This window comes from Tyto alba, unplaced genomic scaffold (genome assembly GCF_018691265.1).
Source record: "Tyto alba isolate M040663 unplaced genomic scaffold, T.alba_DEE_v4.0 Super-Scaffold_22, whole genome shotgun sequence".
Taxonomy (NCBI): Eukaryota; Metazoa; Chordata; class Aves; order Strigiformes; family Tytonidae; genus Tyto; species Tyto alba.
The window spans coordinates 18,066,917-18,079,461 of NW_024881296.1; the positions used below are offsets into that span (position 1 = coordinate 18,066,917).

The 12,545-nt window shown below is 40.6% G+C and overlaps 1 protein-coding gene across 1 annotated transcript in view; it reads right to left on the reverse strand.

Moving 5' to 3' along the window:
* Positions 1-346: 346 nt before the first annotated feature.
* The window catches only part of FNDC1 (fibronectin type III domain containing 1), a 71,702-nt gene continuing 59,503 nt past the window's right edge, over positions 347-12,545 (reverse strand). The window contains exons 16-20 of the mRNA XM_042796086.1: positions 8,586-8,665; positions 7,166-7,195; positions 4,755-4,916; positions 3,582-3,704; positions 347-2,108 (exon numbers count right to left, since the gene is read on the reverse strand). Of these exons, the coding sequence (XP_042652020.1) occupies positions 1,993-2,108; positions 3,582-3,704; positions 4,755-4,916; positions 7,166-7,195; positions 8,586-8,665 (511 nt within the window). The 3' untranslated portion in view covers positions 347-1,992. The remainder of the gene's footprint in view (positions 2,109-3,581; positions 3,705-4,754; positions 4,917-7,165; positions 7,196-8,585; positions 8,666-12,545) is intronic.

Consider the following 12,545-nt stretch of genomic DNA (forward strand, 5'->3'; position numbering starts at 1 on the left):
AACTATCCAAGCCATATCCCACCAGTTTGGCTACAAGCACACAGTGGGAAACCATGCCAAGCGCCTTACAAAAGCCAAAGTCAATGACATCCACTTTTCTCCCCTTTTGCACAGAGCCAGTCATCTCAACAAAGAATGTGATCAGGTTGTTCAGCCATGATTTGCCCTTGGTAACTCCACACTAGCTGCTAACCACCTTTGAAAGAGAACAACACACTCACATACTTCCAGCCCCTTAGAAAAAGTTGAAAACTACTCCTCTGCTAAGGAAGACTTTTTGAAAACTAACGGTTTGTTGCTTTGTCAGATTACTTGACACAGATGAGCAGAAAGGATGAAATAGAAATGGAACCATGTATCATAGGTTTATTAGGGAAAAAAGTTATACTTCAAGACCATATATTTGGCACTGTACTGAAGCAAAAGTATGTGAGAACAATTAAAATGTTAAAACCCGAATCACCATGAAAAATAAAATGTTCTTTTAATCACTTTAGTTCCTTTTTTGTCCCCATACAATTTACAATAACTACAGGAAGCAACTGAAAAGGTATTAGACTTATACTACACGTAAGCTCGAATAAGAGTGAGAGATGGACCAGAGACCAGACCCATTCCCCAGGAATGCTGCTGCTCTCCCAGGTTGTCAGAATGGGGGAGTCTTACTAACATGAGCAAAGGCTGTTGAGATGTTACCATGAAACAGTAAGACCATGAAAATTACTAAGTAAACCATTAATGCTAGATTGCCCAGAAGAACTACTAAAATCCTACGTTATTGCAAGTATTTGCTTTCTGGTCTGGATGGAAGAGATTGTGGTAGTATTTTAAAGGAAGTGTATCCCAATTTGTTCCCAGGACGGATCAAAGTCAAATGAGTTTCCTGCTCGTTGACTCTTGTATTGGTAGCTTGGGCTTCTTTTTGGAGGTCAAATAAGTTAAAAGCAGTTTCTAATTTGCAAGTTACTCATCCCGTGCTTCTTCACAGTGAAGTGAAAGATACTGACAAGGAATAAATAACATACCAAGTAAGATGAGAATGGATTGAAGAAAAGTTGCACTAAAACTTTTAAATAGAAAAGGATAGAAAGTTTAACTGATGCTGATAAACTATTGAATGTGTGTTTTTGCTGGACCACACAGTGACACTCTAACATGGGTAGAGGGGTAGATTCCCATTGAATGTCCAGTCCAAAGGCTGCCAAGGAAGTGGGACACAGATCTTTGACCAGTAATTCAAATGTTAGATCAACAGTACTCACAAGAAGAATACAGCTCTTTCCTTGGTTAATATATTGTGCATAGCAATATCTCAAAGAATTAACAGCACCTTTTACATAAAAATTCCAAACATATTTATCTAGTGAACAAGAAAATCTCAGCATCACTAAGCAGTACTTCTGCAGATGTACAGTACTGTATTTATATAGATATAGATATACATATATCTCAGAGTGAATTTACACTGTGACCTGGTGATTAGTCCAACAGTGGGTGAACCCACAGGGTAAGTCTTCAGGAGAATATATTGCCTTTGGTGGGTGGCCAGTTACATGGCACAATTGCATAGGGAAGCCCCAGCGGGCAGCAAAGGGCAGTTTAGCATCCCATTAAGCAAGCACAGCATGCTTAGGTCATTCCTGCAAGATATAAGAAACTTCCAAATTTTCGTGGCTAATACAGTTCTAGTTTTCACAGGCTGCACACATTGCAACCGCCTCTCTGTGCCTTACAGACCCAGAGGAGGAAAGTAGGACACCAAACTTATATTCTGTCCCTGCTTCCAAACAGAAATCAAGCAGCACCACAGATTTAGGCTGGTAAAGGGGGGACTGTGTTTGACTTCATGAGGGTTTCTTGAGCAGCTGGTCTTCACGGGTTTGCCTCATTTCTTTTTTTTTTTTTTTTTTTTTTCCCCGAATAAGTTGCTCACAGTCCTCTGGTAGAAATAATTTGAAAAGCATGGTCTGCCTAAGACAGGAAAGCAGACTGCTACCATTTCCCTGGGATGGGCACACCGCACTCATACCAGCCCACATAGTAGTAGGGTGTTGTGTGTCCAATGCGTCCAAATGATACAGGCTCCTGGCGGTACTGGCGGTAATATCCTGTGGGGAATAAAATGCCCATTTGCATTTCAAAACAAAGACAGTAATTTAACAAAAGTAACAGACACAGTGAGAGTCAATTCCACATCCCAAATGAAAACTTAGAAGCTGTCTGGTAGGGAGTTCTGTCAAAAGGGTATTTGCTAGCCCTGGTATTTGGCCTAGATCTTTCTTGAATGATTTAACACTGGTCCTTTATATTTCTTGTCATTTTGACTGGGTTTACTGTTCAAAATCTCTTGAACTATTGTGTAATGCTGTGGTCTGCCAAAGAGCTTCTGCATTTCACTCAAAAAGGTGGCTACATTTCAGCTGTGTTTATGAAGTTTGTAAATCAGTTTAAATATATGAAGGACTCTGGGGTAAAAAATACCATCAGATTATATTATCTCATAGATCTTAACAGACTATCAACAAACATTGGCCTTTCACTAAACAAAAAGGTATCATTTCATTCAGTAAATATGGAGTTAAGCCCTTTCTCCCCCTCTTTCTTCATCTGCAGAAGGAATATGACTGCTTAAAGCATTAGGAGAGGTGCAGCATTCTTCTCCACATAGCTCGTGCACTGGAACATCTGAAACACTCATGTCTTGTGCCAATGATATAACTTCTGTGCGCTCCCTATCTCTGTCTCCTAGACCTAGTATACACATCTGGATTAAGCATCCCCCTTTTGAACTGAGAAATGTGGTACTTCCCCGTGGTATATAAATATCAGTGACTGTTTCAGTTTCTTCCTGGTAATGCCACCATCAAGAGAGTATCAACAAGTAATTTAACATGGAAACCATTAAAGCCAACTCAATAATTTATATCAATAGACTTATTGAAAATATTGGCTGACTTTCATGATTGGGTTCATTTTGTGAAGCAAGCTGTCACCCTCTCTGCTATGTGAGCTGAGCAGTTTACTTGGACAAACTCCTTCCAGGTGAGAATTTTCACTCAGAAGGAGATATCTACCAGGCCAAAATAAAAGTCTTGCAGACTGACCTTAAGTCACTAGACATATTCCTATGTGTTTTGCATTGAATGAACCAGTCAGACACCATTTGCAAAAGCTGTATTTGCAAAGATGTAGCTGGTCCTTTGTGGCATGTGGAAGAGTTTTTGCACCTAGATTCAGTATGGCAGGTCTTTTAATTAGGAGAGAGGTTTCATAGACCTATACTTTTTTTTTTTTTTTTTTCTGTTTTTGCACTTTGTTCCTCTAAATTATTTGCATTATATATACCTCTCTTTCTTTCTCTCTCTCTCTCTCAGCACCCACAAATCCTTCTGGGACTTTCATAACCTGTTCAGCTAGGCCTGAGTACAGCATCACCTCATCACTTACAGCATCAGGTGAACTCAGAATGCTGCTGGCAGCCGTGGACAAAGATCCCCATCCTGTGCTCCACTCCCTACCCCTGTATCCCATGGACGGGAAGACAGGCACCTGGCCAGCATCCCACTCACCCACTGACATACCTCGGATGGTGGGCAGGGCTTCAACATATGACTGAGGTCCTGTTCTTCCATCCAGGTGTGAATCCACAAACTGGCAGTGGTCCTCACCCCTTCCCCAGCTATCCCCGATGCTGTAGAAAGTGTCTGAAGGGTGATAAAGAGAGATTATCTGATTCAGCATTACTTTTGTTTGGGATGCAATTTATCACCAAGAAAACAGATGTGGGAGAACACAGAAGAAGTATTACAGAGACAAACACAATAATACCAATGAACAAACAGTGGCTGGAAAGAGGGAGAATGCTACCTTCACAGTATGGAAGGAGAAATTATGGACAAGAGAAATGGGTTACAGCTCAGTATGGAATAGTCCTCATTTTGCAAGTCCATGACCACTGTACCACAGGTGACAGGCGGAGGAAATTTCAACTGACCAGTCATTTCAGTATATCATGGGAAAGTAAAAAATGCTGTATATGTCAAAAGGTTCGATTTCAGTCTCGAATGAAAACTAAAAACTGTGGAGTTCTTTTTCTCTAACAGATGGGGTGGGTCCTGCCACCCTGTTTGTTTCTTATTGTGTATTCAAACGCCGCCTTCAAACTATACCAATGCACTGCAAAAAGAACAACACATTAGCATAATCTGAAAAGCCATTGAGGTAATCCCAGTACCCTAAATCAACAGTATGAAAATTTGTCTTCATTATCTCTCAGCAAATACACCTGTGTAAGAGCTACTGTTAACTCTTAGGAGTACTGCTCATCCAGTCCCTGTAATACCAGTCTTCCCTTCACTGTTCCCCACTTCAGTCTGCCCCGGGAGTCTCTAGGGGGGTGTATTGCTCTGTCTGACCACATGCCACCGGGTCTCACCCACCCATGGAGCAAGTGTGGGACTTCCCAGGGAGACACGTGGGGAGCAGCACTGTTTTCACAGTACAAAGCACATTGCCTGCTCAGGATACAAACACACGCAGGCTTTTCAAGGGAAACTTCCTCCTGTCCTCTGTTTAAAGAGCTCTGCTTGAAAGCTAACACCCAAGGCATGAGCGTAACGCAAAAGCAGGGCAGCTCAGCTAGCACAAGGACTCCCAGATAGCTGTCACACAGTTCTTTCACAGATGAGGGGAAGAAAGTGAGAAGATGGAGATGACAACTAATCATATATCAGGAAATTAATCTTGGTGCCTACCTTTCAGGTCATCACTGAGGTAAATCTTGTACCTTAAGGAGTTGCAAAGAACCACTCCTACAAACTTGCGGTACCAAGTTCGTTTCACATACTGCTTGCCACTGCAGTCTGAATAGGTGGGGTCATATTTAAAAGTGAATGGGATCCAGATAGGCTCACCACCTTGGAGAAAAACAAATTCAACATTAAGGACAGACTTCAGCTTTTCAGCCTGAGTTTTGCTAAGGTTAATAACCAATAATATGTTTTACAAGAGATGTTGCAGCTGATTAATGCATGACTTTTCTATATCCATAAATACTATTTCAAGAACAAATATAAAAAAAAAAAAGGAAGGGACCTGATTAAATCCCTTCTAGGCAGTAGACAATAATAGCTGTTAAAATGATTTTTAAAAATGTGATTTCATGTACTGAACCACAGTTTTAAGTAAACAGTCTCACTGTTTTTAGTACATCTTCTCTACTTGGTGATATTCAGGTTTTTTTCTCAACACAGCCTGTTCTTAGGTCTGACAGTGACACTGCCTAAATACAGCCACTTGCATTTTAACAGTAAGTAAAAAACTTGACCCTTTTGCTAAAGAACAGGCGTTAAGAATTCTGCAGTGAATAACAGCCTGTGATGTGAAGTAAAGTCTGTTCTTGCTATTTGGTTGAAAAGAACAAATCAGAAACATACTTCTTCTGTTTTGTTTTCTCACATTACATCAAAACAGGTAAGTTTCCAATAACAGACAAGCGAGTCCTTTCCTGGGGAATTCTGTCCAGAGCACTGCTGCAGAGGAGACTGCTTAATTGTACTGCAAAAGACTAGATATTCCTACTGGCTTACCTAAATGTTTGGTTTATACTAATGAAGACAATATAATTTCTTTTGAAATTTCTGTTGTAGTAATGTATATAGAATTACACAAAAAGCTTTCACTGTGATAACTGGTACTTTTCTCTCTAACTACAGCACAAAGCCCTGCTTTTACTGTGCTATTTTGAGGTGGTTTACAAATGAGATTGGAAGTTTTTTGTTAGTCATTCCTCCCCCCTCTCACTAGGCACATGGACCAAATCCTGCAAACACTTGCATGGGAGAAGCAATCACTGGTCAGCAATCCTCAAAACTCCACCAGTGTGGACACAAATGTAACTGGACTGGTTTTATGCAATTAGTCACACTGTGAAAGGATTGAAGGATTTGGGCCATAGATTTCTCTTCAGAATAAAATAATAAACTCTCTATTTCCTGAATGCAGTTTTATTGGTGTGTGTAGTCTGCTTTTGTACATCACTTTTGCCCGCCTCCAAAAATCCTGAAGGAAAAACTTAGCATGTCCTATAAGAGCTGCACAGGATGTTCAGAAGCTCTTCATTTCCACAGGTTCCCAGAGCTCTGCCACCTCTTTTTCGTCTATCTTATCTCCACTACTGCAGCCACACAAAAATATTTTCTTTGTCCAGTTGAAGCAGAAACTACAAATGCAAAAGCCATTACCTTCCAACACCTCCCTTCCATGAACAGACCCACAAAATAACTGCCAGCAAAAAACCTGAAGGTGACTGTGGACACGGGAAGGCCACTGCTCTCAGAGGCCTCCCACACTGACTGCCAGAGAAATAGTGTTCTCTGCAGTACCTGTGCATCATCAGAGACATCTGAGAGGACATGGGAAAAACAGAATAACCAGCATAATAAAACACAGAAGGAAGGGAGATACTGGACATTATTTTTATGAACGATGTAGTCAAAAAGCCCCAGAACCAACCATTTGAACACCTTAGGAAAGCTGATAGAACGTAATAAACATGAGGTCTTTTTTCCTGCACCTCTTCCAAGAGCATATGGTCCCTGGGGTTACTCTACCAATGTACATGTCAGCAAGGTTGGTCCCAGCACCAGGAAATCAGCTCTTCTGATTAGGGGCTGAACTGGCTTATTGCAAATTTAGAAATGCAAATCAAGCTCAACAGCTTCAGGGCATATCGTTCGGGTCAGTAACAAATTCTTGAACCTTTTAGTATTTATAAGGGCGTGATGATCGGTATAGATGAGCATAATGGCTAGAGGTAGGAAAACCTGACCCTGCTGCTCAGGTTGTGCTCAGGCAACTGAAGGACACAGATACGGAAGCAATATAGTTGTGTGCTCATTACTATCCAGTTAAAGCTGTTGTACCAGGCAAAAGATGGGTCAAAATCAAATGGTTATTCTAATATATCTTTACAAGATTTCTTTTCAAAGACCAGAATAAGGTGTCCCAAGACAGAAAATGTTTTGTGAATTAGCACAATTTACTACCTGTTCCTGCTCCAAACTGTAACTCAAACTGCATGTTAATATGATTCTAACACCTATACTGTAACTGTTTTGCACAGGTTTTAAGCATTTCGTGAAAGAAACAGCAAAATAAAACTTACCAGGTGGTCTGACAATGAGGAGGGGATTGTCTAGAAGAATGAAACAAATAAAAAAGATTAGTATTTTGTTCTGAACCTTGTTTTATAATATGAAACATACGGTATCACTCAAGAAAATGTCAGTTGCTGGGTAACTGCCTTTAGCTCCGTCATGAATGTGGGATTTACATGTCTTGTCAATTTGCAGAGCTAATGAGTGTTTGTTATTCCACTGTTTTTTTCAGTTGATGAAACTTGTCACAGGATTGTATATTTATTCTGATTTAGATTTAGCAACTGCTTTTGTACATGTGTTAGCTGGAAAACCACCTTTGGCCTATGACAAATGAAAGATCAGTCCTGCAAATAAAACTTTAAATTTCGTGGATTTAACTTGTTAAATAAAGCTCAGAAGGAAGCTGATTTTGGATGGGAAAATGAGGCATTTAGTATTCGAGGTGCAGCCTCACCAGTGCCGAGTGCAGGGGCACGATCGCTTCCCTCATCCTGCTGGCCTTGCTATTTCTGATACAAGCCACGATGCTGTTGGCCTTCTTGGACACCTGGTCACACTGTCATATTTGTCCAACGTTAAATATTATGCTTTGATTTATACTTCAGCTTCTGACTCCTTTTAAAAAAATCTGAATATGTTATGCAGGATGATTTACTTATCCTGCATTTTTGTCTTCCTTTTGTGAACACTTACTTCCATGGTTCTTAATGGAGCTTCTGAAGTGAGCATGACAGGGTGAAGTCAAATGAGCAAAGGCAGAGAGTACATAAACCCCATATCATCAAAAGGGCAAAATTTGCAAGAGGCAACAGAGCTTCCGCTCAAGACTGAAAAATTTGTCCTTTATTATTCAGAGGAGTTATTGGCCTCTGGCTCAATGGAAGAAGAAGAAGAAGAAATGGGTAAAAATAGCTCATTTAATGTAGTATTTTTAGAAGGGGGTGTTGCTCTTGAGTGTACTATTAGCCCTGTGAAAGAGCAGCATGCCTTGTCAAAAAAAGAACGGAGAACTTTGCCCATCTGATGGAACAATTGTTTCCTATATTTCTTCCAGAGACAACTGCTTCCAACTGTTCAGCTGTTCACAATTAGGAAGCTAATTTACTAAATGATTGGTCAATCTATCAAAGGCATTAAACTTCCCATTGCTTCTGTATTGTTGAACACTAGTAGTCTTTTGTATTTTAAATTTAACTTCCTGTTCCCCTGAAGATCACTTTAATGTCGCTTGTATTTGCATAGTGGCATTAGGAGTGCGTATTATTTTCCTAGCTTTATTGAAAACAAATAATTAACCTAAAAAAAATAACACAAAACAGCAAGTTCAGGATAATCGCCATTATTACTATGCTGGTTTCAGTCATTGCCCTGTCATACCTATTATTAGGAATTAAGTTTTGAGATTAAAATAAAAGCAAAGCATACCAGATTCTGTGATAAATGAGACTGAAGAGCTAACAGGTCCATAACCAAAGGGATTCTTTGCTTGGACTTTAAAATAATACCTGAAACAAAAAGAAAGGGAAACTAAGATTAAAACATTGATTCCACTGTAATGGCTAAATTATAAATAGTACTAACACGGAGTGAAAATCAAAGCAGAATTCCACTGAGTTCAGGTGTCCTTTGCATTAAACAGAGTTGGATACTGAGCCAGGGTAAGAGCTGGCTGTTACCGATTAATTTCTCCTTTTTGCAGTTGGCCCTGTGCATACTTTTGGATCATTTATTTACATCATCTCACTTCCAAAAACCACACACAGCTACATCCACTTTATCTAAAACAACCAGTAACAATAGACTAAAAGAAAAAGTTGGAAAGAAATTAAATTCTGATCTCAGGAACAGTTTTAAACCAGATTAACTCCTACAAAAGCAGTGGTGTAAACTGCAAACTAAAACTGGATCAGATTTATACGGGATCAGAAGCTAAGCTTTTGACCTTTCTGTAAAAATTCTAGCAGCATTAAGATCACAATACTTAACTAATATGAGAAAGCTTCATATATTGCCTTATTGATTGCCCCAAAGTATTTAAATCATATGCTTAACTCAAAGCACATGACTCTCCACTAGAACTCCGTTCTTTGCTTGATAGAAGCAAAATTATCCTCACCCTTACAGAATAATATGTGTAAGCACATTTTTAGTTCATTTCCAAATACAATGATTTTCAGTGGATGCCTACCCTGACATTTTTTCCCCCAATTAATGTCTTCTTTCCCTTTTATCTTTGTATTCAGTCCAGCAGAAACCAATTATAATGGAAGATTACTGTAAAAATTTCCAGCACAGCATTTTTAAAGTGCCTGAGTTTAGGTTTTCCTCTCTTGCCTGCTTGCTCAATTTCAATCTTGTAAATAAATTAATTAAAAGACTAAAAAAAAAAATACTGTGCCTCTGTAATATCCACATAACAATTGGATCTTTATTTAGCCTCTAATCCAAAAGCAGGCATCTCCAAAAGCTCCATCCATGACCCACTTAACAGCACAAGTGCTTACTTGTGGGGATGGTTACCACTGAGCACTGGATTACCTCCCACTGCAATGTCCCACCTGAGTGGCAGGCCTGATGCTCCTCAGCCAGTGAAAGTGAGCTTCCACCATGAAAAAATCAGACTGCTCTTGGTGGAAAATCCCTCCCCATCCTGCACAGAAACCTGCCAGTGCTTCTCTGCTTGTATAGCCCACACTGGGCTGAGACAGTGTGGTTCATAGCAAAGGTGGTCTGACGTGCCTGGAAGCTATTGCTACCTGGTACAGTTTATGCACCAAACGTGGACACCATCCACATTAAAAACTTCATTCCCCTTTCCTTCCTTCTGTCCACAAGAGAGGACAGAAGCCCTTGCAACACAGGCATGTAACGTGGTTTAATGCCACGTAAGGTGCTCATGCTTTACAGCCTACCAGGCAGCAGGAAAATTCAACACAATCCTATTGCAGGAACTTTGCTGGTTTTAGTCTGCCACTCAATTTCTACCATGTGCACTTTCCTGTACCATCAGATGCATCTGTTCCTCAAGGCAGCCACAGAGCAGGGCCTGGATGTCGCTCCTAAGAGGACCCACTCTGGCCTAAGCACACACTAAGCACGTATGAAACTATTCACAATGATAAACCAGAGGGGACCCAGCTGAACCAGCCCTTTGGTAAAGGTGAGTATCTTTTCTCATTAAAAGGAATTACTTTTTTTTATGCAAAGTGAACTGCTTTGCCTCAAAATCAATCTGATCTCTACAAAAAGGCTGAAAAGATGTGCAAATAACATCCACTTCTTCAGCAGAAGTGTGGCAGGTATGTGAACACTGGGTTTTGCTGTGAAGCGAGCCAGTTATCTCCAGGGTACGTGCCAGGGCGTCATCTTGTTCACTCTGTAAAAATTACAGGCGAGTCCCCTGGGTGAGATCTCTGTGGAAGCTAGAGGAATTGAAATATTCTGGGCTTCATCTGTGGCATGAGTTTTACCTCATACCTGTGCCAGACCTGGAGCATATGCATGGTCAGACCCTCTGCAGGACACGCTCCTGCCCCTGCATGGGGAATCTGTGTTCCACGGCTGACACCAGAAACCGACTCCACTCCTGCTTTCTGCAGCCACTTCTGCCTGTAATTAATGACTACACGATGCTCACAAATGACTCACAGCTTTCCTTCCAAAGACACACATACACTGTGGCAAAACCACACCATGTTAAATAGCAAAATTTAGCAAGGCTGTGCTTTTTGCTCGTTCCTAGCACAATCCTCTTTCTGGCAGAAATATTCTTCTGTGGTTTTAACTATTGACCTTGATTTCTTGACTGCAGCTTCTAAGTATTTAGCATGGCTGAAGAAAGAGGAGAGAGGAGGCAAAAAGCCTCCTGTGTGCTCTTCTACTTCTGACCACCTGAGCAGAGCACGGTAGCCTGAGCACTGCTTCAATGCCCTGAGTTGCCAAAGGCTCTCATGGGACACCTGCATCCATCCACACCTCCTTGACCCACCCGCACCTTCTCCACCCGGATCAAGACAAGGGCTGGTGGCACAAGGCTGATCATGGGGATGAGACACAGGACAGCGATTCCTCACGCTGGCTCCTGAAACACCACAACTCAGCTCCAAGCTGTACTGACTTAGCCCAGTGCTTGGTGTACTTCAGAAGAGCAGAAGAAAAATGTTCTCCAGCCCACATCTTTTCTGGAATGCTGCAAAGCATAGTGAATACAGCTGTATGGATGCCTGACCTCCCACTGCTTCCAAAGAGGTATAATTAGATACCACCTGTGCAACACATTGGCACCTTCTGAGCAACCCTTTCAGTCCACTTAATACGTACATATTAATGCCAGCTTCAAAACATTCCCAGGAGATACATAAGTGCGACAGTCCACATCCAAAATAGGAGAGAGCAGCCCAAGAACCTCATGCACCTATTTAAGTGGGGGAAATCATGCAGTTTTGTATCTAATGTGTAATACAGGAACTGCTTACTTATGCAATCAGGGCAACTGTGCATTCAGGTGTCCTGTTACATAAACAGAAGCCTGTCTGGCACACATCATTGTTCAAGTTGCCTGCCTGTCTGGAAAAAACAGCGATGAAGTTATGAGTACATTTGAGTTTGCTAAATTAGAAAATTAGTTCCTAAGCCTTTATATACACAAGAAGCCTCTAGTTGTGCCAGAAAGAGAGCCAGGTCTCATGACTTGCTGACCTGTGATTTAAACATAGACAGTGCTATGATTGCTGTATTAAGAATGTCAATAAAATAATGTAGTCAGGATATATTTCTTTCTCAGACATGACAAATAAAAAAGAAATTGCCAAAGCCTTTCTAGCTCCAGGCATCTGTCATTTTCATTAGTCAGAATCCTTCAGCTGATGAATTTGCCAGGAAATCTCAAATCGGTATAACTCAACTGTTCTTCATCACATAAATGCATGAACAAAATTTGTAATGTGTGAGTTGATTGTGCTTTGACTACACCTTGCTTAGGCAGAACTTCAATGAATTCTCACCAATAGGCATAAAAGAATCACAATTGCAACAGATGCAGTGCTGTTTCTTGTTCAATACAAACAAGAAAAAAGCTTTTCCTCCTAAGAATAAACCTCCTTTGAGATTTTATATACCACTTCTACCGACACGTCAAGAAAGGATGTAGTAAACTGTAACAGGGCAATGGATATCTAATATTTTTTATTCATTTAGCCTATATGATTAATCATATTGCCATACCTGTCACTTGGGGCACAATGATTTTAGGACTTAATTCAAGGTATCTCCCTTCTGTTGGTATTAAATAGCTGGCACTCACAGACACAAAGTGAGATAATCACTCAGCATGCTCATTAGGGAAGCAGCTTCTTTTTTTTTTTAAAAAAAAAAAAAAAATTAGTA